General features: G+C 43.2%; 2 protein-coding genes across 3 annotated transcripts in view; both read left to right on the top strand.

Annotated features, from left to right (window-relative positions):
- On the top strand, positions 1-12509 carry LOC311023857 (uncharacterized protein). Its single transcript, XM_084025947.1, has 12 exons — positions 1-54; positions 2042-2134; positions 2210-2323; positions 2675-2869; positions 2968-3145; positions 4983-5166; positions 5392-5489; positions 5661-6044; positions 6226-6402; positions 6788-6975; positions 8085-8308; positions 9663-12509. The coding sequence occupies exons 2-12, from the start codon at positions 2051-2053 to the stop codon at positions 10261-10263; spliced, it is 2427 nt and encodes an 808-aa protein (XP_083882073.1). The 5' UTR covers positions 1-54; positions 2042-2050; the 3' UTR covers positions 10264-12509.
- Positions 12510-19154: 6645 nt separating this feature from the next.
- Positions 19155-27997, top strand: part of col27a1b (collagen, type XXVII, alpha 1b) — a 63299-nt gene continuing 54456 nt past the window's right edge. For both annotated transcript variants that reach the window (XM_084024477.1, XM_084024476.1), the window contains exons 1-3: positions 19155-19597; positions 21462-21526; positions 25248-26551. In XM_084024477.1, the coding sequence (XP_083880603.1) occupies positions 19545-19597; positions 21462-21526; positions 25248-26551 (1422 nt within the window). In that variant the 5' untranslated portion in view covers positions 19155-19544. The remainder of the gene's footprint in view (positions 19598-21461; positions 21527-25247; positions 26552-27997) is intronic.

Genomic DNA, 27997 nt, shown 5'->3' with positions numbered 1-27997 from the left:
TCAGGTCACCTGGTGGAAAGAATCATTCAGCTCCGAACCCGGACAAGACAGCAGGTAAGATCTGGTGCTTTGATGGAGGATTAGTGAGCGGGGAAAATAGAAAGAAGTCATTAAATAACTCAGCACTGGTATTATCAACAACGTATGAAAAAATAGCAATGATGGAAAATACGAGTAAGACTTATCAAAGTGATCGGTTACATATGAACCAAGAAAGCGGTAGCTGTAGCCTATATATTTTCATGTTCTGCTACTTTGTATTCTATTCCACTACATTTGACAGCTGTAACACAAAGCAGATTCCATCCATCCATCCATTTTCTACCGCTTATCCAGTATTCAGGGTCGCGGGGGGGCTGGAGCCAATCCCAGCTGTCATTGGGCGAAGGCAGGGTACACCCTGGACAGGACGCCAGTCTATCGCAGGGCCGACATGTAGAGACAAACAACCATTCACACTCACATTCACACCTACGGGCAATTTAGAGTCACCAATTTACCTATCCCCATCCTGCATGTCTTTGGACTGTGGGAGGAAGCCGGAGAACCCGGAGAGAACCCACGCTTACACGGGGAGAACATGCAAACTCCACACAGAAGGAACCCGGGCCGACCCGGGGATCGAACTCGGGACCCTCTTGCTGTGAGGCGAGAGTGCTAACCACTACACCACCGTGCAGCCCACAAAGCAGATTCATATTGTAGAAATGAAATATTAATATCAAACATACAGGTAAAAAGTTAACATTAGCTCACATTAACATGCTGCACATTTTGCTAATACTTTTGTACATTCACTTAAGTAGAATCCTATTGCATGTATTGCAGTTTTTACCTAAGTGAATACTTCTCACACTGGAAATGAAGAAGGCGGGAAACAAATGCACTGCACATTACAGAAAACAGAGTTTGGAGGTTAAAGAATAGACATTGCAGCTCAGGATTGATTGCAAACACACGCAGCTCTATTTACTGGCTGAAAAAGTAGATTCTCTTTCTAGCCACTGAAGGGTGCAAGAAACTGTATGGTGACTGCAGTGAGGGCCTTAACCATATGGGGAGCTGCAACACAATTGCATACACGTCCCATACATTTCTAGCTATTTACCATGTGAGGCTGAGGTGCACTCGTGCATACAAAGCCTGCTAATCTCAGGACGGGGCTGTCTGCCGGCTGCCTCCTGTCCCAGAAGCACTCAGCCCAGCAGACGACATGGATGAAGAGATTAGGTTACAGAAACTGTAAGTCACTGTGCAGGGCACAATGGAAGCTTGTTACTTCACAGTGTGGGGGGGTTGGTGTCATCTTAATTCATTTTCCCCAAGGTGGACTTATTCTTATTTAACACGATGCCCAGGTGGGAATAGAACCCCCATCCGTGCCTGATTCAGTAACTCCAACAAAAAGTGGTAGACCTAATTTCACCTTGACTCTAAACTTTTTACTCCCTCACCAGACTGAATTACATCCCACACGCTCTTCTCACCTGAACTTCCATTTCATTTCATTTCATCACACCTACACCATCCCTGTTAGCACATTACAGTTAATAATAAATAGGACAGTGTGGGTTAATATTAACCTCTTTGCAGTCCATGTCTTCCTTCTAGTTTCCTGATTACCAACAGGTGTTGGCTTGTCCTAAATACAGATGAAAAAGCATATAAAACAACATTTTCATTCCAAGATCATTTTTATTGTTACTATTACGATGGCCGGCCAGAGGCCCAATTTATCAGAAACAGCAAGTCTGGTCTAAATAACATGGTTCTAGCTCCGTACTTAATCTCATCACTCTCGGAAAGAAAGCCAATACATCGCTGAGTTATTCCTCCACAACAGCAATAATGTTGCATGATGGTAATTGAATCTGATGTTTCCCTGTATTGGTCTGTAAAATGTTGTAATGCAAAGTGCTACTGATCATTGTGCATCACAACAATATCAGCTGAAAACTGACATTTGTTTTGTTACTTTTGCGATGTATAACTGTCAGGATCGTGTTGACTCTCGGGGGCTGCGCTGCTGTCTGTGTTTCAGAAGGAGAAGATGAGAAGATCCAGGAGAAACAGCCAGACTCTCCTCCAGGATCTCTTTCATCGGGGGGTCCACGGAGGAGACAGAGATACTCCTGTAAGTGTCTGGCCTGTTGATGAGCCATGTCTGACTGTCAGCTCCACATTCCATTAATGAGCGTCTAACTCACAGATCCCAGCGCAGCCTGGCAGAGACGCTAAAATGATTCACTCCATCGCCAGTCTGATCAGAGCGAAGAGCAAACTCCTCGTCCTCGAGAACCCCGACACTGTGGAGATCTACAAGGTCAGCAGGCAGCTTTAAGAACAGTCTATTAGTATTATTACTCTTATTAGTAGTAGTAGTAGTATTAGAGGGAGTGTGTCTCACCGTTTTAGACTTGTATAATTATCACTTTATAAACTTTAACAAAGCCCTTTCTCATTATAGACTACTGCCTTATTTGGGTAGGACACTCAGAAGCATGATTTTCTGCCACATACTTTGTTTTATTTTAAGATTAGTTGATGTCCTAACATGCCAATAATACAAAGTTAGGTGTGTTTGTTGTGCTATTAAAGATACATTACTTACATTAGGGTTAAATGTGATGTAAGATTGATTCACCCCTTTGGTTATTGCATGTACCCAACACAGCTGGATGATGCAACAGCCCGCCCTCGCAGAGCCGCTAAAGACGATGTCTACCTCCCCGCCATCACGACGAAGGCGTCAAGTCTGAGCTCAATCAGAGGGTCTCTGAGTCAGTCCTGTCCTTACCTGTACGACAAAAGAAGGGGTTCCTTCTCCTCAGTGACCTCTCAGAGGACCGGAGGTCACCCTAAAAAACAGGTAGACTCCACATCCGTTCCACTTCCAGACAATATAGTGAAACTTCCTTCCAAAGTCAAACATTTCGCCCTTTGCTCCGTCCTCTCTCTGCATATCAGAGTAGCTTAAAGGCACAAAAAGAGGCAAAGAAATCCAACGTCACCGTGACGATGGCCTACCTCGGACAAGGTCGCCGGGGCTCAGGGTTGGGGTCAACACAGGATGAGCTGAAAGTACTCCAGCAAGTCAACGGAGGGGAGAATATCTGTGTCTTCAAAGGCGTGGTGACTCCAGGAGGTAAGATCTGGCAAACCAAAATGTGACTTTCTCAAACCCCACCCATCTTTAAATTAGTTTAGCTTCAAATTGTGACGCTAAATCGGGCCAGGGGTATACAGTGAGGACATAAAGTGGGGAGACTAATCACCCCGCACGACTATCTTTGAACTCGGCCTTCATTTTCATCTCAACTACACACCGATAAAGTTTATTTAGAGAATGCACGTCCTTACAGTAAATATCTCCAATAAAAATGAATCATTGTGAAAAATCTTGAGGAAACATGAAGATGTTTTCTCACATTGAACAGGCCAAGACGAATATTGAGAGTTATTAGAGAGTAGAGGTGTAAAATCATCTTTTCACACATTTCATTACTCATCTGCCCTCAAATCATTGTAATTGAAGGATGCTGAGGATGCCGGCCCGAGGCTGTATTTCAGTGGAAAGAAGAATAGCTGATAGACAACCATCACATAAACACATCAATAGACAAGACGAGAGTTTTTCATCTCTGCAGCACACGATGCACGCTGTGTGGCCACGACTCCATGGAGGGAATGACAATATCAGGCAGATGTAGATAGAAGGAGTTATGGATTTCTGCTGAGAACCGTGTGTGTGTGTGTGTGTGTGTGTGTGTGTGTGTATGATCTGTTTACAAAATCTTCTGTAGCTGTTTATATTAGAGAAGAAACCAAAGGAAACAGAAGAGATTTTAAAGATTCCTATATATATTTCTGGGTTTTTCCTAACTTTTTTGCTTGTGAAAGATTCAGGCATCTAAAACTATTGAACAGTCTTCGAAGGAAACAACACCCTTTGGTTGTCGTGCATAGAGCTCATAGAAATGACGCAAGTTCAGTATATGAAAGAATCTTTATGTCTATGACAACTGTGAATATTTCTCACTGACAGTATCAGCTTTTTTCAGCATCAAAGCTCCTCTCATTGGAGACTGGTGTTTTAATAATGAAATGCAGATTGTTGATGTTTGGTTCCCCAAAACTGTGAAAACCATCAAACAATCTGGATGTGATAATTGCAAATTGGTAGTTGCTGTGCTGTAATCCTTATTATCAGTGTATCAACAGACTTACTGACTGAAATCAACAAAGCTTCATTTACACCATTTAATTGCAGCCTTTGCGAGCGGCCGTCAATTTTTATATAATATAATATTTCCTGCTGCCAAGCCAAGTGTCTCAGTGTGAGACATCAATGAACCTGTTGACCTTCACAGCAACGTAAGGCAAAGACAGACAGAAACCACACTGAATCTGTTGGGATGCTCATGATCATTTCCAGTCTTTGAACATTACATGTGGTGTGTATATATAGACGGTGCAGGCAGTGTGGTGGTGGAGGGGCGGGGGGGTCCATAGAGGGAGCTGTCAACAACAGCTGTTATTTGCTTTATATGCTCTCTTAAAAGCAAACCCTTCCCTGTCATGTTTTTTTAACCTTCCTCAAAATGTTTTTTTTTTGTTTTAGCAACAACAAACGGTATGCATATACAAACACTATATATAAAAACTATAAAATAACTATTAAAAAATCAAAATCTGTCACAGACAGAGAGACATACACCTGGCTAAAGCACTCCCTATACAGCAGGTGTCTCCAGGACCACATTGCGGTCCCATGTGGTCCTCACACAGACTCACAAGGTGAAAACAATTCCAGCATCTATGTTACAGCTGGTAAAAATACGGTCTTTTGTTTTTTAAATTACAGTTATTAAAATCTTTAGGAACCAGACAGACTGGTAATATTTGCATCATAATAGTAAGCATTTGGGCCCGTCGTAACCTCACTCCACTGAGCACATAACGTTTCTCCTTGTGTCTCTCAGAGCAGTTCCAGTTTGTCTCTCAGAGACACAGAGGTTTCCCCTTCAGCGCCACCTTGTACGTTAACGGCATCATGGTTGCCCGAATCAGCTCCTGCTGCGAGTACCGCTACGCTCCCGGCTTCCAGCAGGGCAGGAAGAGCTGCTTCAGGTTGGCATGGCTGGCTGGTGGGATCCCCTGTTACAGGTCAGATTTCATCCTCCGTGAAGACACAGCATTGGCTGAAAACTCGAAATTGGTACCAGTCAAAAGGAACGGGGTGAACCCGTTGCTCTGCAGAGATGATGTATCGTCGAGTCGACGGAGGAGGGAAGAGGGTGCACATTGCATGACAACAGGGAATGGTGCTGGTGGTGGTACAGAAAGAGGGAATGAGAGTCACGATGAAAGCACATTTTTCATCTTTTTCAGATGTACAAGTCTCCGAAACAAATACAGCTCCTGCCAGCAGCTGAACAACGGCACAAAGGAGAACTTAATTCTCCCTCCAGAGCAGAGTCCTGGCAACGGTACAAAGCCTGGAAATGAGTGTCTCACTTTTCCGTTACTTCCTAAAGCTTATTCATCACATTTTTTTGACATAAGGCCCAGTTCTTGATTTCTGTGGACTAGTTTAAAGACAAAATGTACCACAAATCATTTCTCTCTCCTTCATTATGTGTTTATTGTCTATAATGCAGGCCCCACTGAATCATGCCCGTCCTCCCCTCTCTTCATCCCGGCCAAACCAGAGAAGAAGTCAGTGAGGAGGACAAGAAAACACATCAAGGAAGGCGGCGGAGGCTCTACGGACAGCGAAGACCCCGCTGTAGCTGGGATAAAGGAGACCTCAAAGAAGAAACGCTGCAGGGGTCAAATTAATCAGAAAGAGGGCAAAGCCAAGACAGCTGGTAATAAGAGGGAAGAGGGACAAGACAGCAAGGGCTCGCAGGGGTCAACAGTGACACAACATGATGACCAAGCACTGTCTGCCACACAAGAACATAAGCAGCAGAGAACAACCGGCGATGTCACAGCGCTGCAGAGAGAGCGGCCGCGATTCAACAAGACAGGCGAGGTCCTCGGTGAGCACTGTTATTTTTATTTAAACTGCTTTCATACCCGTAATACTAGATGGGAGAAATAGAGGATAAAAACCTTCCAAGTGAAGTTGACCTTCAGTCCATCTGCATGTGGTATTACCATTTAATATTCTCTGTAGAGGGAAATGAGAAAGAACAAGTTTTTTTTTTTTTCTTTTTAAAGATTCATTGCAGGATGAGGAGGCACTGACTAAGCAGAACGGAGAGAAACAGAAGGAGCTGGGATCAAATGGGGAAAACAGAGATGGGGAAAGACTGAAGGACTTCTATGAAGAATGTGTGGAAATGAGCGCCGCGTTGGCGCAGCGCCCGAGCAAACACAACTGGTTCAAGGCAAACAGTGAGTAGAGAAAACCGCAGCACAGTAGGAACCTTATGGAATCCCCCTGGAGTCCCGTAAATGATCTACATAATACACTTCAGCAGAAAAGGCTTGAATTTGCTAAAAAAGAGAAAAAAAAGTGATGCATTAAACAATGTCTGCTCGAAGGAAGATAGATGGCTCGTGGGACAGGTTATGGAGACAGTGTTCTCACGCTCTCACACACACGCCTGCGTGCATAAATCTCACCGCAGCAGATCTGTTTTCTCTATTGAACACGATGCGCTCAAACTGACATCCTCACTGACATCAACGGTGGGTATCGAAATCACCGGGTGCATTTGGCTTTCGGAGAGACAGTTTTATAACGCCTGAGTTGCTCTTCTTCCCCTTCTGTGCCAAGTGCTGGAGAGGCGCCGGCTCCAGAGGAGGCTGTCATCGTGCCCCAAAGCTCCGGGCTCAGATGTGGAGCGCAGTGCAGAAAGTGACACGATCCTGCAGCCTGATGGAGAGCCAGAAGAAGAGGAGGACACGGCCAGCCAGAGTGCTGGCAGAGAAGAGCCTGTTAAGGAACAAGACCTGCAGGCGCAGGTGTGCATGTGTGTGTCTGTGTGTGTGTGTGTGTGTGTGTGTGTGTGTGTGTGTGTTTGTGTTGCAAATGTGTGTTTTTGCCAGAAATGCTCTTGGCATTAAATATAACCACATCCCTGCATTATGCAGCAGGGCGCCTTCATTTGTGTTACGAATTGTAATTTAATTATTATACATCATGCGTTAATATAAATATAAATGATCTTTTAAAGGAATACACTTCCCGTTAATCTCAAGTACATGCTGTATTTTCCCTTTTTGCAGGATAATCATTATTTTAGGTTTCAACCTTAATAGGAAAATTATAAAACACATTTTCCAAAATGACACAGTAGGATTGATGTAATAAAAATAGTGAAATTGAAATATGCAAATGTCATCCATTCACATAATAGGATTCAGAGTAGTTTAAAAGGGAGGATCATTTCAGTGTCATCGTGTTTCAAGGTTTTACACTTCTCAATGTTAGATATAAAACTCAAAAATATATCAACTCTATGACAATAACAGGTTGAGGTCATTATCTCATTGGTATGCAACATTAATTCGACTTGATTCATTAACAACAAAAAGAAATCTGGCATAAAGGACAATTATTGGGAGGTTGATTCACACATGAGGGTAACAAACGCTCGCTGAGTTTTATCTGGGACAGACAGGCGTTTTATCTCGGTTGCACCCGCCGTGATGAAAAAGCTTCCAAGAGCACCTGAAAAATTCCTCAGGGTCTAGCAAAGTAGCTGGGCTGATGTGGCCGGCAGCCAACCATATGTCTCTCTGGACTCCCACCCCGTCTCTGTCCCGAGCAGCTGTCCCACTCCTCATCATCTCAGTCCGGCTGCTGCTCTCACATGCAAAACAGTGAAATACTGAATGCTCTGTATTATAGAATAGAAAAAATATATTTCTAGCTCAAACAAGATATTCCCAATTCAACCGTTGCCCTTATGAAATCCTTCCAAAACCCTGCATACCATCATTTTTTACATGTATTTTTTTTGGTGACAAAATCAACTTTTGGAGGTTAGTCTTGGACAGCAAAGTTTGCATGCCAAGCCAAATCCAGAAATAACATCACATTCTGTACTTTCTCCCGTCTGGATCCGAAGCTGGATGCCATGATGACGGTGCTGAGCACGTCCGACGAGGTGGAGCAGCTGGTTCTCAGGAACACGGACCTGACGGACGACCTTCTGCTGAGCCTGGCGGGGGCCCTGAAGAGCAGCCCATCCGAGGTCACGCTGCTCAACCTCAACCTCAACCTCATTGGACCGTACGGGGCTCACATCCTGCTGGACGTTCTGAGAGCGAAGCCTCAGGTCAGAGGTGTACAGTAAGTCCCGGGCGCCACTGGTCCACGTTACATTGAACTTGGAGCGTGATGATGCGGTATGTTTTTTTCTGAATTCAGACAACACAGTACATAACAAGCAGAGCCAAGAATGTCTAAAAGTGCTGGGGAATGACTTTCCGAGAGAGCATAATATAACTGAAGAGACGGTGTCAAAGACGTAGCTAATTCAAGGACAGCCTCGTTATTGAAGAACCAAATCTTCGCCTTCCACTGCTGAATTACACAATCCATCTCTATTATGTGAATATAAAATGCCTCCAGTGCCTTACCGTTCTGAGTTATTTCCTTTCCCCCCATAACACACAGTGCATGCGCAAGAACTTTGGACACTGATTCGGAGACACTTTGACAGGTGTGGAGACTTAGTGCATGCTGACAAATGGGGAATCATAAGAATAGTGTGGGGCTTTAGGGGAAGTATGCTTCTTTGGTTTCTGCTGGAGAGTTACATGAGAATATTAATACCACTCTGTTATCTCTCCATTAGAGAGAAGACGTCAGCCAACAGCTGGTTAGCTTAGCTTAGCACAGCTCTGAGCAGTTGTTGCTGGTCTCAGCCAAGAGAGAGACCAACACATAATATTGAAGTGTTGAAATATTCCTTTAGTGCAGAGATCTTCAACAGGGGTCCGGGACCCCTAGCGGTCCACAGAGTTACTGCAGGGGGTCCATGAAATGATCTAATCCCAACCTTTTCTTCCAAAAATACACCTTAACATGGATACAACCTATTCTTCCTGTTTGTTTAATATTATGTTGTGAAATTGTGGTGTAGAAATTCCAACATAGAATTAAAATATGAATCTATTAACAAGTATTAATTCAATGGCTTAGCTTTGTATACATATAACATGACAAAGTTCTGTTCATGGCACTATAGGCTGAACTACACATCATTATTGGCCCGGTTTAATAAGGAACACAATTTTATATGATGTAATAGGGGGTCGTTGGCCTGAAACCCTTGAAGACCTCTGCTTTAGTGTGTATAGAAATTAAAGTATGAATGTCATATACTATCATTTCAAACACCAGTGCTATTGGTAAAATCCTCAAATCCTTCATATGTCCAACGGGGAAAAAATCCTGTATAAAAATCCTTTATAAGGCATCACGTTTCCACGAGATGTAATAATCGTAAAAGCTGCAGAACAGGCATAAACACAACATTTATGTGACACGGTGCAATAAAAGGAATTCTTGCGGTTTATTATTTACATGTCAACAAAGAAAACAAATATATCAGGGTGCAAGGACATTCCCTTTAATGTGAGCCATTCATGGAAGAATCTAAACAAATCCCCATGGTTACCACCTCTTCCTCTCTCTACAGCTTGTTTGGAAACAAACTGCGTGACCACGGAGCGCTGACCCTGCTGAACGGAATAGCCGAGCTGCAGGAGCAAACAGCGAGAGCTGCTGCTGCCATCCAGCAGGCCATGCTGTTCCCATCGGAGCGGGACATGCTGCAGCTCCCCACTGGGTGGAGCTCTTTCAGGCTTTTTGCACTTTTAGAACTGGATATTGGGGGGAACGGCTTGAGCAGCGAAGGGGTAAAAGTGTTAGCGTCGTACATGAGGCACCACTCCTATCTCCAGTACTTAGGGCTGGCGCAGACCAGCGGCGCCGACCTGGCGGCGTGGAAGGAACTTTTTGACAGCCTCAAAGGGAACAGCTCGCTGACTCAGATCATCCTGGACGAGAACAATCTGGGAGACCCGGGCGTCAGGCTGCTGGCCGACTTGCTGAAAGAGAACGCCGGCCTGCGGCAGGTGGATCTGGACAGGAACGGCATCAGCGACGTGGGGGGAAACGACCTCATGGGGGCGTTGCTTTGTAGGACGCAGTTCCCGCTGACGCATCTGAGCCTTCAGGAGAACGACATCAGTGCAGGACTGATGTGTAGGATACAGGAGGAGGTAAAGTACAAATAAATCCTGCAGGAGTGGAAGAATAAGCATGCAAACCATTAGAACCTACACAACATAATAAACCAAGCACTGACTTGAGAACTCATCACAACAAAGAGTCTTTGTTTACGTTTTGAGGTCGGAGAGGGGAAAAAACCTGACTCATTTGACCTTCAAACACACACACACAAACATGTCTTCCTTCCTATAAGTGGGTGGCCCCGCTAACAAATGCTGCATCTTAGTTTAGCCCAGGCAGGTGTGGGAGGCATGTTTGCTTTAGGGCAGCATTGTGGTCTGAAGGCATTTTCAAAGAGACCTCAGTGAACTGAGCCTTTCTTCTTTGCGGTGGTGGTTTCATCTTCACCTTGAGTTTTTTTCTCTCGTCTTCTTCCCACCAGCATTACCACTCCTGACTCCACACTCTCCCACTGCCATTTTATTGAAAAATGTGCTGCCTCCTGACAGAAAAAAAGAAACCACGGTGATTCATTCCACCCACAATATTTACAGTCTTGAATGATCTACCCACGACTTTCCCCCTCCTCCCAGAACATCCCAGTACCCATCATCAGATCCCCTTTCTCCACTTCTACAAATCAAAAGAGAGTTATGGACAGCTAAGCAACGCTGCGTCAACTCCCCTCATTTTGTCAGTCTTGCCTCTTCATGTGCTAGACAGAGCTCCTATTCAGAATCCGAGGATGGTGGGGAGACAGAAAGAAAAAGTAGGGCAAAGTCATCTGAATTTCGAGACCGTCATCTCATTGTTCTATCAACACAGACATTCTGAGAATAACTGTACCTGTGATCAAAGCTTGTCAAAGTGGTAATTATCTCCTCCTCTCAGGGCTGCCACTAGTAACTCTGCTGAAAACCAATCCCTCCATATTTCATCTGCAGTCTTTGCGAATTCCTTTCTGTGGAACCCCGATAAAGAAGTTCTCCGAAGCCTCGGGAGGATGACAGATAAATGAGACTGGCGCACCTGAAGATTACATCTTCTCCGTCCGATCAGACTGAATAAGCTCCTATTGTTGTGTGTCTTATTTTCTAAGGTCGATTTTGGGTATCTAAAGTTTCGGATGAGACATAAGATATTCTTATCGTCACTAAAAAATAAAAGAGTCAAAGTGTCTTTTTTTTTTTTTACTGCTGATCGCCTCAAATCTCAACAGACACATTTGTAGTGGGTTGAACACAAAACCAAGTGGTACACCGTCACGCCTGGCTCAGCATAAACTGCCAAACAAGAACCCCACTGTAGTTCACCGACTCCACCGATAAGGCCTTTCGTGCTTCTTCGTTACAAGTAAAACTCTGATCACTGACCCTATTGTTCGTCTGCTAATGTTATCTGTATTTGGCCTGAAACAAATCCTGCCGTGTTACCAGCTTCTTTCAACTGCTCTTCCAAAAGCACGGCCTTCACACACAGAAGCTCAATCTGTTAGGAATTTACAGGTTTGCTTGAGAGACCCCTTTCAGGCCTTTGTACAGTAGGTTACTGTATCGTATCTCCCGGTGCTTTACATGTACAGTGAGGCCTCGCTACAGCTGCAGGATCCAAATAATCAGGTTCATTCATCAATGTTTTGCTGATAAGATTTACAAAACTAATAGTTGAATCTTTGTGAAACAAGGAATTCTTTTTTTTTTTTTTTTTTACAGCTGAGAGAAGTAGATGCATCTGATACACCACTACACAGGGGATACGGTTCAGACAAACAATGCTGTGCTGTTGGGGAAAATGGAAGGAGGAAAGTCTGGGGAACTCATTTTCTTGACTTTGACTTAGGGGCAAACATAAAAGAGATGAAGTGAACGATGGTTACTCACCCTCACAGGAAGTTCAGTGATTCAGACTTCCTTTACGTTTCCCCGGCAGGGTGATGCAATTTATTTCCAGTAACAGCACATGATCGGTGTCTGTTTGCAGGGCCATTAACTTTGGATGTCTTTGTTATCATGTTGCTCTGGCGACATAACAGGCAGGTGCAACGTTTTCAACTTCAGGTCAACTCATGGCCCGTCTGTTTGGTTCAGACAACGATATCCTCGTCCATGTGTCGGTGTCTGACATGAGGGAAAGGACGGGCGGGGGTGCATGTTTGTGTACAGTGGACCTGCTTTCAGGCCGCATTTAGAAAGCCAGGTGGTGTTTATGTGTTTGTGTTAGCCGCGGGCGTTGGACCTCTTTCGGGACCATTAAAGTCTGCTCTGCAAGCACGCTCTAATTTGTTTTGTCTAGTCTGTCCAAATCGCATGTCTTTGAAGCTGATTGTTAAATCAAAACTCTTATTTTTTCCACACGGAGACTTGCTGCAAGCCTGGAAACGTCGCCTGGCTTTGTGGCTGGCTACAGGACAGCTAACGGCGCTCACAGGAGACTACAATGATGTGTCTTGATTAACGTCAGTATTCAGATCTTCTTTTGTCTTTTCATCTGATCAACTGTTGCGGTAGAGAGCGCAAAGAGAGCAGGAAGTTGACGTTGGCTCGCAGCGAAGCAGGGGATGAGCGTGGACAGGCCTGGCGGAGGATGAGAGTGATGGTTTCTAGATTGAAGAGATGTAGCACTGCAACGAGATCTCTTAGTGGGGGCCTCTCCATAACAGATCCCCTTTTATTGTGCAGTGGGAGAGCGATTTATAGACTGAACACTGCTGTGATGGCGATGCAGGCAGAGCTACAGCTACATTATTAGCACAGCTAGCATCGTATTTTATTCTCAAATCGATGGGACAGCCAACAGAGAGAATGAAAACATATTTTTTTCTATAAATATTGCTATTTTACACTTATATCCAATCTTTCACAAATTAAACTTACTATACAGAGTTACAAGTTACTTCATTTCAAATGAATATACGTCTAAAAGGTAGGGAGCCACTGATTTAGATCATTATAGACACATAGAAAAAGAATCCCCATATGCGGGATAATGAACGTGAAATTGTGAATAAATATGAAATAATGGAATAGTCAGTTATGAAGGTTCATTATAATAACCACGTGACGAACTAGTTTGTGAGTCTAACGCTACAGTTCAGTGCTAGTGCACGCCGCTTTGCCACATTCACTACGGTATCTGACACACATTTTGCGATGATGATGATGATGAATGAATAGTTGCAGGGTCCGCTTTTTGGACAATGGTGCCTGCCGCTGTTTGACATTTGGCAGACAGAGCTGCTTTTCAATATGGATTATTCTTCAGCGGTTGATCCTCCACTCAAATGTCACCACAACAATGCCTCCGACTTGGCAGCAGCATCGGTCTTCCTGCAGCTCCGCGGGGTGAGGAGTTGGCAATAATGACCACATCTAATGTGGCCTTCAGAATGATTCAGACTCTGTGTTCGCGCGCAAATGACCTTTATTCCCACTTTATGGAGAAGAAGGGGAACGAAAAGAGAATCTTGGTTTACCACAACACTGCGATGTTGTGATCTCTGCTCTGACTTATGTTGTAAATACAGTGTACAGATTCCTAACATGGCGCCTCAGATGACCGATGGACGTAACAGACCTGTGGCCACAAAGAAAATATCAACAAGGTTCACTGAACATGTGGCCTGACCCCAAAATATGCCCCTAATATTCTCCTTGCTCATTATTTGCATCGACAAAACCCTCATGAAATCTTGATTTTAGCTGTAAAGCTTTGGGATTCTTTGAAAGATTTTCGTACTAATCAATTAAGTTTTATTTATATCGCCCCAAATCCCAAATTTCCCTCAGACGGCTTTGTACCATTTACGACATCCTCCAACAACTAAAGAAAAAAGGAAGAAACTTCAGGGAGAGCAACGGAGGAGGAATCCCTCTCCCAGGATGGACAGAAGTGCAATAGAGTAAGTCATAAAGTAAGTAAATGCTCCACTATTTTAAGTGGAAACTCAAACCAGAGCTTAGGCAGCTAAAACACTCAGCTGAGGGGAGAACTGTGATATTTGATAACTTGATAATATAGAATTCAAATTCAAGCAGCTTTAAAGAATATGTAAGAATACATGTGTTGCAAGTTTCCTGTATGCATTATTAAGGCTAATATTGAATCCCAGTCTGATCTTATCATCACAACACACATTTGTGCACAAGTTATTGTTGGAAATACAATATCAATTCAACATGTCTTTATAACATTTAAGAAACCATTAGTGTATATAGTTTTTATTTTAGGGCAGCGACTAATGATTATTTTTTCATTATTGATGAGTCTTCTAATTATTTTCTTTACAAATTGATTTATTGTTGGGTCTCTAAACATCAGAAAATAGTGAGAAAAGTATTCTTTTTCTAAACTCCCAAAGATGATTTGTCCAAACCAACAATTATAACTCATTTCAAAAAGCTGTGAATCTTTAATTTGCATGAAAGTCACTTAAACAATTACAAATAACCTGCTGCCATGGATATTGAATCCACAATTTTCTCTTGTATAATATTCATTCATTTGCTTTCACGGTTTAAATGGCATCAGTAACTGTTATGTCACATTAGACTCATTCAAAACAATCCCCTTATTAGAAGTTGTACGGGTCCATCCCGGGGCGACAGCACATTAAAAACAGAGAGATACTATTATGTCGTTTGGATTTATCAAACAAGAATGAATAGAACTTTAAATGTCCTGTTGCAACGTATGGAAAAGGTAAACACGGCACGGGGGGAAGCTCTTATTGGATCCAGCTGTGCCTGGACGGAGGTTGCTGCTTTCAGCTGGCCCCAATTCCCCAAGACATGAGAGTAAAACAAAAGACTCTGTGTTCATCAGAGAAGACTTCCAATTACCAAAGCATGACATGAAGGAATATGTGCAATTCACAAAGTACTTATTTTGAGGCCTGTTATAAAAATAGAAAAGAGAGAGGGATAATAACCCAAAAAGATCCCTCAGGTCTTTCTAATCTCAGAGGTGACCGCCACAGTTAAAAGGAATACATCACCACAACACTCGGTTTCTGCATCACATAGGTGTGACTGCTCTATCTGGACTAAAGATGATTATATGCATATGCTATAGAGAGACTAGTTACATGCACACTGTCTGTCTGGAGCGAAATCCTCCAATTTCCTGCAGACACTGAACTTGTAATATCCATCGTAATGTCGGAGTATACCGACCAGCTGACTTCTATTACCAACCACTGGTCTGGAGCGAAAACAGTCACAGCGCCCTTTCCACACCTGTCAATGGTTACAGACGGGCTCCAGGATGGCAGTCATATGTGATGAGTGGAAGAAATTCAACTCATAAAACACTAATAGAAAATCTTACCCCTGGATCTCTTCTTCTTCTCCTCTTTCATTTCTCTTTCCACCGGAGCTCATTCAGTTTCCATGAAACGGCCTTCACCGAGAGCAGAGGAGAGTCTCTGATCTGATTAGAAGGAGACTCAACCGCTGTCAGGTAGAGAAACTGTCGTGCAATTGTGCCCTCAAGCCAAAGGCCAAACGTTTTCATGAGAAGGACCACCAGCATATGTGTCATCAAACCCCCATGTGTCCCAAGGAACCTATCGACTTTACACAACAAATACATACATTTACACAGCCTATAGACAGGAAGGGATGGCTGCTGACTGCTGACTCGCTTTCTTCAAACAATGGAGTATGATTCTGTTGAAGTTCCATATTTTTGTTATTATCCAAATTGTTGCTGTGCAGTCAAATCCTGATTCAGCTTTGCCATGGGGCTTCACTATTAAAAGCACATCACTAAGTCATGCCTCGGCTCTGGGTTGTTTAATGAACAAGAAGTAGTTATTCTGATGTCTATACATTGACCTGGAATCCCAAACAAATGCACTATTTACTCCAGTTTGTGTCAAATTTACAAAAAAGAAAAAAAAAAAAAACACAGTTCCAGCTGTATTAGGACTGTATCTTCAGGAAGAGTGAATGGGCTTAGAGCTGAGCGCCATAACTAACACATTGTTGGTTTGGGGCATTCTTGCCAAGAGTTAAATGAAATATCGATACAACACTCACACATAGACTATATATATAATAGCTACAATGTGGTTAGCTTGGCTTGGCTTAAAGAAAGGATAAAGACGGGATCAGCCTGGCTCTGTCCAAGGGAAACAAAGTTTGTGTCCGAAATCACTCCCTCCTACACTTCTCCCTACTCAGTATACAGGGAGCTCCATATGCTGGATGTATAGGACACTATAGTGAGCTCATCTGCAATATGAGAAAACCTTTTCTCTGCTTTGGGCTGGTGGACCACCCATAATAAATATTTTGTAATAAATGCATATTGCAAGCTGATTGGTTTGTAAGTTCCCCGGGTCAGCAGTGATGCTTTCGGGCTTTTATTGTGAAAGGCAATAAAGGAGCAGTCCACTCACAATGTCAATGTGGAGAAAATAAGCATATTTTCTGAAATGAATAAATGAATACATCTGTGTTATGATGCTCTACTCACATTAAATATATTATTTCCATTGATTTGTCTCAATCCCACTGCTCTCTCTGCTCTTGTGCATCTGACGTTTTTCCTTCAGTGTAGTGCTGTGTTTCTGACCAATGTGGGATACTTTGAGTCCAGTAAGGTATACTAATTCTCACCCTACAGAACTGAACTTCAACATGGTGAACTCAGTGTGAGTAGTGAGTGATTTCAGGCATCGCCACTATCCCCCTGCTGGGACCACACTACTTATCTTCCACCACAGCAGGATTCTCGCAATGTCACAAGATCTCGGGATAACACATCACATGAAAACCCATCTTGTCAGGCTTCAAGTAATGAACTTGTGTCCGGCAAGTCACTGCACAGACCAATCAGCTCCTGGCAGCTGCTGTGCAAGAAGACAGAGAGGCGACTGTTTGTTCTCGAAGGGGTGAGCGTAGCTGCTGCAATAGCAGTTATATCAGAACTGGAGGATATTTCTTCACTGATAGAATGGCACTGAAGGCTTTTCAATGGGAAATATGTTTTTGCTTGAGTTTGATTGAGAGGTGGTTTATCAAATCTCCTGCCAAGTGTTCTATTTTTGGAGGTGCCTATTGTTTCCCACATTTCCAGGCTTTTTAGATGATTCTGTGTAACAAACCATCTGGTGGGTCAGGAAAAAATGACAAACTGGGGTTTCCTGGGGAGTTTTAAGCCAGACTTGTTTTACTTTGTCGAGAGCAGTAACTCCTCTTAAAGCCACAACATTTTAAGTTTGTTAAATTATGAACCAATTTAACAAATCACGTACTGGTAGGTGGATTTTTTCCCCTTTAAACAGATTCAAGCTAGCTGTTTCCCCTTTTCCAGTGTTTATGTTAAGCTAAGCTAACCATTGCAGATATGAGAGTGATTCCTAATAGTAGTATTATTCCACTTGGCAGCCCCCCCAGACACAGTTTCAGAACGTCTGGGCGACTGCAATAATCATTACAAACCCCATGAAACTTTACACCCCAGATTGGAGATCTTCCTCTGGGCTCTACCATAGGCCGTGAGGACATTGCCCTTCTTGTATGGGAAATAAAACTTGCGGTAACAAAAGCTCACATCCGACGTAGCTCAGACAGGTACATGGGAAGTGCTCTTTCAAGGTGGTGAGCTCTCTTCCTTCCTGATCCTGAGAGAGGGCTCTGTGTGAGGAGGAGGGATCCAGTTGCAGGCAGCTGAATCGGCGCTCTGTTGGGTCTCCCCTGGACACTGTCATAGCGTGTTTGCTGAAGGCGGGTCAATGAGGACTTTCTTTGGCAGAGGAATTTCACAGCACACGACAGCACACACACACACACACACACACACACACACACACACACACACACACACACACACACACACACACACACACACATAAACTGGACCTCTGCTCCTCTGGTGAGAATGGAAGTGGATGTTGGTGAAGCAGGAGGTGAAGGAAGGCGTGTCACAAAAAGCTGGTCTCCTGGTTTAACTTTTCACTTGTTGAGATGAATTGGTCATTTTTTTACAGCTGAAATATGTCCATCATATTATTTAGTGGAACTCAGAACAGAGTAGTGTATATTTTAATCGGGCTTCACCTATTCACCTTATTCTGTGGTTTTGGTTTAACATTCAGAAAATGTGAGTAAATAGAACTTGATGCGAGGCTTCCAAGGTATATATATATATATATATAATTAATTTTTTTAAGGAAAGAGTTGAATTATTATTTTCATTTTAGCAAGCACACGTATAAAAAAAGATGCATTTATTATACAACATATCTTTATCATGTTTTAAACTCTCAAATATCAACAACAGCCTCAACAATCCAGTATCAGTAGAAATAGCAGTTTATATTCTAAATACATAAATACATAAAAATAATCATGAGTGCAATTGCCTCAGAATCCACAACTCTTCCCTGTCTGGACTTTGGACTTGTCAGTCTTGGTCTAGACTTGTCAGTCTTGACTTGGTTTAGACTTGTCAGTCTTGATTTGGGACTTGACTTGTGACCCGAGTGCAAAGACTTGAGAAAAACAATGACTTAGCTCCATTTCTGGTGTTTACAAACAACCGACAAACCCTATTGATACTTGCATTTAAGTTAAAGACCTGAAAAATTGCCTTCAATTGCAAAAACAAAAACAACAAAAAAAAAAGCATCTGACGGATGCTCATTGATTTATTACCAAGTGATAACACACACACACACACACACACACACACACACACACACACACACACACACACACACACACACACACACACACACACACAAAAGAAAGACACACCTTCAGCTGAAGGAGCTGAAGCTGCACCATCTCTGCTACAAATCGGTTTCCCTCGATGTCAGCTGAGGGCGACAGAGGGAGGTGTTCCCCCTTTCCCGGTTCTCAAGATTTTCCTCAGTCCACAATAAACTTTCATTTTGGAAAGCCGACACACACACACATTCACACACACGCGTACACACACACGTACACACACGCACACACACACGCACACACACACAACGGCGGTCGTCATCTTGTCCTGCATCGGTTCCCTGGGAAGCTGCTCCAGACCTGACGTTCATTGTACTTTAGAAAACGTGCGAAAGGAAGAAGCAACAAACGTAGGAAGCGCGCAGGTGGAGCTGCTTCTTCAAACCCATCTTCTGGAAGGACTCTACGGGGACGCGGAGAGGCAACACGGTGACTGGAAGCGGCGTTTTACTGCCGGTTAACCCAAGCAGCGTTTTATTTATTGATTTATTTATTTGTTTCGTTTCTGGCTCACTCGACGCGCGACAACCGAAGCACACCTGGAATGGAAAAAGTTGATCTGCCTCGTCTGGACTGTAGTAAAAACTCCCAAGAAGAATGAAGTAACCGCAATGGAGCCGGACAATGCCCCGTACTCCAAACTCAAAAGCCATGGAGTCGGGGGGTGAGTCGATACATGCTTATGTCTTGTTTATCAAACTAAACTTTATAAAACTAAAGGTTCAGTGTGAAGTCATTCATGTGCTCGTGAACATCACCTGCGTCCCTGCGTGTCCGTTTGAGTGCTAGCCGCGTGAAGCCGCTAGTAAGCTAGTGTTTGTAGAAGTTGCTAGTTAGTAGCATTGTGATATTTCCACAGGAGTAGCTGTTTTAGGACATGTTTGTATTTGAAGAATTAGGCGGTTCTGAACGTGGACAGGTGTTGTAGCTTGTACTTTAATAGGCAGCAGGACAGCTTATGGAAACAAATGGTCTCTGCTCGTCACGCAGACGTCGGTGTAGCTTTCTGCACTGTGAAGTTTAAGTTGTGTCTTTGCAGCTTGTACCAGAAAACGAGCTGCCAAGCGATCTGGGACTGATTTGAGGGAAATGTATGAGAGGAGGAGATCAGTCCCCCATCCCCCCTTTTCTCTCCTCCCAGCTGTGCATCAAACTCAGCTGGTTGGCCAGCTGTCCCAATGGGAGGGGAAATAAAAGTCACAAATGTTGCATCATATATAACCACTGCTGGACATATCAGAGACTTCATCACAAACTGCCCCCCTCCCCCCTCCCATCTCTTAATATCAGTGTGAGAGCAGTGAGTGAATGGGACGTAAAGAGGAGGGAGGGAAACTGTAAAATGCCCCCAAACCCGTGAGTCAGTGTTCCAGCGGTTGACCATTCGACCAGCGGCTTCCTGTGGCTCTCTGGGAAACCGCAAATGTAATAGATTTTCCGTAAGTGCGTCCATTATGGCACTCATCACCATGCCGGGTTCACTTCAAACACCCCCGTCGCTCAACAGGCACCCCAGTTTCACACAGTGCATGTTATAACTGCAGGAGTGTAAAAGCATTCTCCCCCGGCCATGATGAGTTCACACTCGTCAGATCATTTAACACCTTTAGAGCCTCGCCAAGAGATGATGTGTCAAGAAAAATCTGCGGTGTAAAATTAGTCATTCATCATTCAGCCATTGACTGACATGTGATGGTTGGTTGTCATGTAAAAAACTGGTACCAGTTGATGGATTAAGTGGTCTTTTATGGCTTGAGGAACGTGCACCTTTTTCTTTACCTCCACTACACTTTTTCCATCCCCCTGCAGTCACGGCGCGCAGAACAAGCTACAATCAGGGCGGTCTGTCTCAGTTATTGGAAGGTTCACATGTTGGAGATGAAATACACTGTTGATGTATGAGATATGTTCCATTAGTGTCTCTATCTTTCACTTGGATGTGAAGGTTCTGAGGTGATTGAGTGTTTTGGAGTTTGTCAGAGGTGGGTGCACTCACCTGGAGGTCAGACGGCAAGATGAGGCAAAGCATGTTGTCTTGAAACAGATGTTTCAGACGCTGCTGACGCTGCTCTCCTGCAGCACATCTCATCACGGTGGGAGGTGGAAGTACCGGAGTTAATGGCAAATGTGCATTTGAGTCATTTCTATCGTTACATTTACAAGGTGTTTGTTGTTACTTTAGTTTCTTTATTTAAATGAATAAAGAACATTAACCTTATGTGAAATGAGGAGAGATGTTCCAGGTTTTAGCAAATTGTTTATTATTTATTTTAGGTAGAATAAAATGTCTGGAGTTCAATAATTTAAGGTTATGAAGATGCAAAGATGATCTTGCTCTTCTTTGTTCCTTATTACTATGAATGAATGAATGAATTATTTAATAAATGAATACATAAAGGTTTTGATCAGACTAAGCGAGAAAATAAGAATAGCATTTCAGGGCTCTGGTTATCTTTGGTGGGGATATTTATCATTCCCTTTGAACAGCGATGATCCGTCATTTCTAACCTTCTCGTCCTTTTCTTTAGGAGAGGTCTGATTCTTTGGACTATACTCTGTTTCACCTGCTCTCTAAAGCTAGCACAAGCACAAGGTAAGTGATAAAGCTGCAAACATGCATGTTGAGCAGGTAGTTCCATATGTGCCTCACAGACAGTGTGGGAAAGAGGGAATTAAAGGCGATTCCTGGGAGGTCAGTGACACTTTCAGGTATGTCCTGTGCACTACACCTCGGTGAGACTGTTCAGGTAAACTGGGTCGTCTTATCATTCCATGATGTGGAATGGCTTTAAAAGACAAATTGGATAAAGAAAGTAAAATAACCACTGTAAGTAATCATATTGCCTCAACACAAAGCCCAGGTTGTGAGCGTGTTTATCCAAGTCATCCCGGCATTATCTAAGACCGATGTGATCAGCATCATTTTCCATTTGCAGCTTGGTCAGCTGTACCTCTTGTTTGATCCATCAAGCCAAAAACTTGCCTGTGTTTACTCTTCCCTGGAAGAGATCTGAAGTCTTTCTTGGAGACTCTTCCGTCCTGGTCTTGTGAAGTGGATTTTGTGAACTGAACACTTGACTGGATTGAGTTTGAAACTGCAGACGCCCCTCAGAGTTTGGCTTCCTATTCAAGGATATGTTTTCTTTGGAAATGAAGCATTGGGCACTCTGCTGTCACAACATCCCACACTCTCAGGAAACTTTTGGTCATTTATTTAGTTATATTTCATTTCAAATAGCTCAATGAAAGTATCTGAGCCCAAACATGCTTCATACCCATCTCTGATGTCTTAAGTAAATTCTAATAAAGGTTTTGGAGTTCTCCCAGTCTCTAGATGCCCTTTGATAACACGAGCCACTGTGTCCTCACTGATAACGGTTTCTGGCAGTTTCTCTGTAACACTATCTTCAACAGATATTTTCCTCTAATAACGACTGCTGAGTGTCCAGACAAGTATACATTTTAATACAGAAGGATGTATTTGTTTGCAAACTCTCGGATTCTAATGAAATGTGCCCGTTAATAAAGCAGCGTGGACTGGAAACATAAAAACCTGCACATTGTTCCTCATCATTTTTAAGATAAATACTCGATGGTGTCATTTTCATAAGAAGTAAAAGTGATGCATATCGATCTTTTGTTTGAATTGTGGTAATAGTCCAGTGTCGGTGTGCTGCACCCGTTTCCTCTGCAGCCCCACATGGGCCATGACTTCTCCATCTTGACCTTAGACAGCAGAAGGAAACTAAACCGTTGATGTGAACAGGATTTAAAATATAGTCCTTCTGCACAGTTGCCACATGCATAATCTCCCTACATATTTCCTCAGGAGGGTCATCAAGGTCAGCCTCAGTGCAGCACGCTGACTGTAGATGTAGTAGCAGCCTCTCTCCAGGCAATCACATGTCAGCGCTGGGAATCACGTGTGCAAGAAAACCCTCGTAGATGCAAAAAAGGATTTAATAATTCAACCAACGTTTCACCATCGCAGTCAACTTCGGGCCAACGAGACATACTGGGAATCAACCCCACCTCTACCTGTACCTTAATGTCATCTAGCGAAAAAGCTAAATAATAATGATAGTAAATAATTCATGCGTCATAAGATATTACAAACACTCCTAGAATGAACTCACTGATGTAAGGAGTTTGGATGACCCATTGCTCAGGGTCAGTTTTAATGTGACATGGGAAATCTGTAACTGAATCAACTTTTGACTGCGTTTCAGAATGTTGTAATATCCGCTGGTTAGTGGAGGCATTGATGTGCTGAGTCAGAGGCCAGCTATTCACTCCCTGTTTCTTGTGAAACACAAGAACTATACACTCCAAACCATCTTTGGACTTCATCTAGTTGTATTACATGTTACAACCAGTTGTGCAACTAAATAAATAAAGTGTTTAAGTTAAAACTGCATCGACGGCGTACTAATTATGGAAATGCATTCGTCTGTGCACATGCCCGGAAAGTCGCACTGTCTGCCAGACTGCAGTGCCTTGACTCCAGCATGCTCGGTTCTCAGATGTTTTTTTTTCTCAGCTCATCAGGAGGTCACAAAAGAGCCGTAGGCGGCCCGGCGTCTACCCGCTAACATTAAGATATGCAGGGTAAGCCCCGAAATTAGATCACAAATCACAAAATGAAAGAACAATTTTGCTTTCCTTATACCATATTAACAATTCCGATGAAAGCTATATGAGAAATTACGCCGGAGAAAATCTTTTATCCCCTGGTTTCTGTTTGATGTTTCTTTTCCATGTGTGGGTTTTTCAATCGAGCTGACCTCCCACTGCTGCACACACTGAGCAGGGCTTCCCTCCCTCACATGTCCAGTGTCTATACTTGTTTCTCCTCTGCCGAGCTGTAATTCATCATTTAGTAGTTTTTCTTTCCATCCTGTCCACATTTGTTTTGTGTTAGTCAGGAAGAGGACGGATAGTTGAGATCTATATGTAAGCTTTTCGTTTCGACATTGCACATACTGCGAGGATTAATGTACAGTACTCAGGATATGCTGATTGTCAGGGGATGATCCACTCTTCTCCCTTTTCCAGCCTTTCTAAACCAAACAAAAAGCTTTTGTTTGCCATTAGTGATGACTTTCACCGGTGCCTGACAATAGACAATAGGATGATGATGGGAACATTTCCAGTATGTTTTAATGTTGGAACCAAAAACAGATTTGACTTTTTAAGAGCACTGGATGTTATGCTTGCAAAAATCATATCTTGGTGCGTGTAGTTGTATCAGCGGTTCTTGGTGGTTTGGGACCACCACGTTGGGTTCAGGGTTTGCAAAAGGAGATCTTTTTTTTGGAGCTGAGAGACTATTTAGGGATGCACAATATTGATTTTATTTTAGCTGATACCAATAAATAACCTGCTTCTGATGGTTAATTCTAAGATAATCATAGTTGAAAAACTGTATTTTACATGCACACTTTTTTTCTGCAAAATGCTGTGGATCCTATTAGGAACCATATACAGTACACACAATCTGTGATGTGTGAACATAGACCATATTTTGCTCCCATGAGGTGCAAATAGCAATTAAAACCTGCAGAAAACGCTGCAGTATGTTTTTCATGAGCTTGGGCCCCTGTCAGAGCCATCACCTTTAATCAACTGACATTACCAGATAAAGTGAGATGGCTTTTCCGTCTCTGCACTAATACACGTCATAACAATTCAACACTGTCCTCTCCAGGGATCAGTTTAGCCTCCACTTCCCGAGACTGTTCTAATTAACACTGATGCAACGATTACCTAATTTATGGCAATCTCTAAAACTGTTGACGTGTGGCCATATTGGAAATTCTTTGCAGTCTTTTTGAAATGCTTTGCCGTAGGATTTCCATTAGTCCAACTTTAAACTTGTGAACTTCCAGCTTGTGATCACAACATAATTATCACTTATATTATTGCACCTTTGCCAGTTTCTGCTTTCATACAGATCAGTGCACTTGAGTGGGAGGTTGTTAATAGGTGCGTTATGGAAATTAATACAGTATCTTTTCAGTGCACATATAAAGTGAAATGCAATTAGCTTTTCTTTGTCTTTTAACTTTGACATGTATGTGTTGTTATCATTTTGCATTTGTGCACTTTAGAAAGCCCTTTGTGGTCTGGGCCTTTGTCTAATTATTGGCTCAAAGTTATTGGAGGAAAAGCCTCGAAAATGGTGCATGCAAAAGACAAATACATGTTCTGTTATGTTATTTAAACATAGAAATAATTATATTGTTCAGTACCTTCGGGTGCTTTATGTCTACAAAGCTAAGAGTCACTGACTTCTCTCTCTTGTTTCTCTAAAGATGTGGATGTTCTGCAACAGCTTGGGCTTTACGGGCGAAAATCAGCAGGGTCATCATCTTCAGGTGCTCGGTCCATCCCTAATGGCATCATCCCCTTCAAGTCTGGAGTTATCCTCACCCCGAGGGCACGTATCCAGGTGCCTCTGCGCACTGTTATCCCTGCTACCTACAGCTCCACCAACCTCTCCCTGATCCTCAGCCTGTCTGTTCATCGCGTCAGCAGTGCTTTTCTTTTCTCCGTGCTGTCTAAGAAAAGGAAAGTGCAGCTTGGAGTGCAGTTCGTACCGGGTAAGGTCCTGGTACGCGTTGGGCATAGGAGCTCTGTAAGCTTCGACTATAATGTCCATGACGGCCAGTGGCATAGTCTGGCTTTGGATATCCAAGGCCACCAGGTGTTCTTACACACTTCCTGTGGAAAGAGAAGTGTACATGCAGATTTGCGTATGAAAAAAGCGGAGGCTCTGGATGCAGAGGGCTCTTTCCTGCTGGGCAAAATGAACCACAACTCGGTGCCGTTTGAAGGTGCCATATGTCAGTTTGACATTTATCCCTCAGCGAAGGCAGCTCATAATTATTGTGATTACATTAAGAAACAATGCAGAGAAGCCGACACATATCGGCCGGTGTTTCCACCCCTGCTACCTCTGTTTTCCACTGACCCAAACATCACTGTCACTAATGTAATTCCACTGTCATTGCCCGAGATATCCAACAAGGCCCAGACACCTGCTTTGGCCTTGACTACAATTCTTGTTCCAACGAACCGCTTGCTGATGTTGAACAAAACATCTGTGCATCAGGGTGTCAGCACTCCAACACCTGGTGCCGTGTCTGTTTCTGCACCGCTTCATCCAGGCTTGGAAGCTACGTTTAATTTTCCGACTCAAACTGCCACTACATCGCTGAGGATCAGTCTGACCCCACCGAACCCCAAACCAACTTCACACGGCAGTGCCGGAAAGAACCCAAAGCAAGGAGATGCTGATTCTCCGACAGCTTCTGGCGATAGGATGGATTTACCTGCTTCCACCCGACCGTCCGAGCTGCAGCCAAGCCTCCAGACCACAGCTGCTTTCACGCAGGGGTCTCCTTCAAACGCCTACCTTCACCGGAGAGAGCAGTCAACCACAGTAGCTCCAAAGAAACCTGAGCCAAAAGTGACCAGTGTGCAGGATGTCAAACCCACCTCACTTATTCCAGTCACTCCAGCTGCAACAGATGGCTTCCAAACATTCAACCTGGAACCGACCCAGTACTCATTGCTGGCTGGACCACCTGGACTAAAGGGAGAACCAGGGCCGCCGGTGAGTGTGCAAGCTTTACACAAACACAAACACAACAGCCCTGAGAGCATTGCAGCAGTATGCAAATGTTCAGCACATCTTGGAGCCACAGTAAGTGCTTCTCTGTGCAGGAATGTCTGTTCATCTTATGACTTGTTTACAGTTTAAGTGTTCATTTTATGAATGGATATCTTATGAAATGGGGCATTTGAATCGTATTAGATGCATGTTTTGACTCTTGGCTGACATATTTCTATGCTTCGGGCCAATTTCCCAATACATCATTGGATCACAATGGAAGGCACATTTTATACAGCTTATTTAAATGTTGGTTTGCCTCACTTTGATGCTGACGTGGATGCGGACATGCCCCTAGGTTATGTGGTTTTCTGAGTCTAGCAGTCACAAAGCCTCTCTGAAAAGTTTGCCTATTTGACAATAGTGCTTCAGTCTGTTAATGATTCATGATTGCTTCATTCCCCATCCCTGTTTTTTTTTTTTTTACTTGCATATGGTGTTAAAGACTTTCTATCTCCATCCAATTGTTGCAGATTAATGTGTGATTTCCTTTTTAGCAGCCGTGGGAGAAATAGCCAGCCTGGCCTTTGCCAGTTAGTGTTTGTCTGAGTGGAGGGGCTGCAGTGAGGTGTTAGATTCCTCTGAGAACCAGTCTGACTGCGTGGAGAATTGGGCACTTTTAAAGTAGGGTCAGAGGAAAAAAATAGAGGATAAAGCACTAATGCACAATAACTATTTAGAGTAAGAATACACAGTTCTGTACAATATTAAGGTAGCGCTTTATACCCCATTATTTAGAGCTAGCATTTTTCCCATTTAATGCAGCACAGACTTTTTGGTAGGAGTGTAGAGGAAATGGAAAGTTGTCTTTTGTTTTCTTCGAAATACAGACATTACAATTATTGTGAAGACTCAACAAGAATATAAAAGGCCATAGTTTTAACTAAACTCAACATAGTTTTACATTGTATAACACACTGTTCTGATGGTAGGGCACAGGTTTTGCGTGTCTGTAAAAAACCCCACCAGAAGTACTAGACACATCACATCACCCCACAAGCTTCATTGTAGAAATGAAAAGCTACTAATGAAGAGCAATTCACTGGATCATTTTGAAACTGCAGAGTAAGATGTTTTCATGTTCAGAGCAAAGCGTTGGTGGTGAACGTAGTCGTCATTGACCAGTGTTGACGGTAGACTGTGTACATTCATATTGAGCATGTGGTCCTGTCAGACACGGATCCTCTATTAAACATAAGATGCTTACCCGCATTTTCCATTGTAAAAGGAACTTCTCTGTCTTGTATTGGGTCATGTTTGACCAAAAGGAATGTTTTAAGTAAAGCTTTGGCAGGGTTGGAAACCACAGCTCTGCACAGCTCATTTTTTATGAGAGAGCCCATCAGTCCCTGGTGTCTATGATCCCTTCCCTAGGGCTTTCACCATTGT

The sequence above is a fragment of the Eutrigla gurnardus genome (genome assembly GCF_963514095.1).
Source record: "Eutrigla gurnardus genome assembly, chromosome: 13".
In the NCBI taxonomy this organism is placed as follows: Eukaryota; Metazoa; Chordata; class Actinopteri; order Perciformes; family Triglidae; genus Eutrigla; species Eutrigla gurnardus.
The sequence above is the reverse complement of the archived record's forward strand: the minus strand, read 5'-3'. Positions and strand labels throughout refer to the sequence as shown.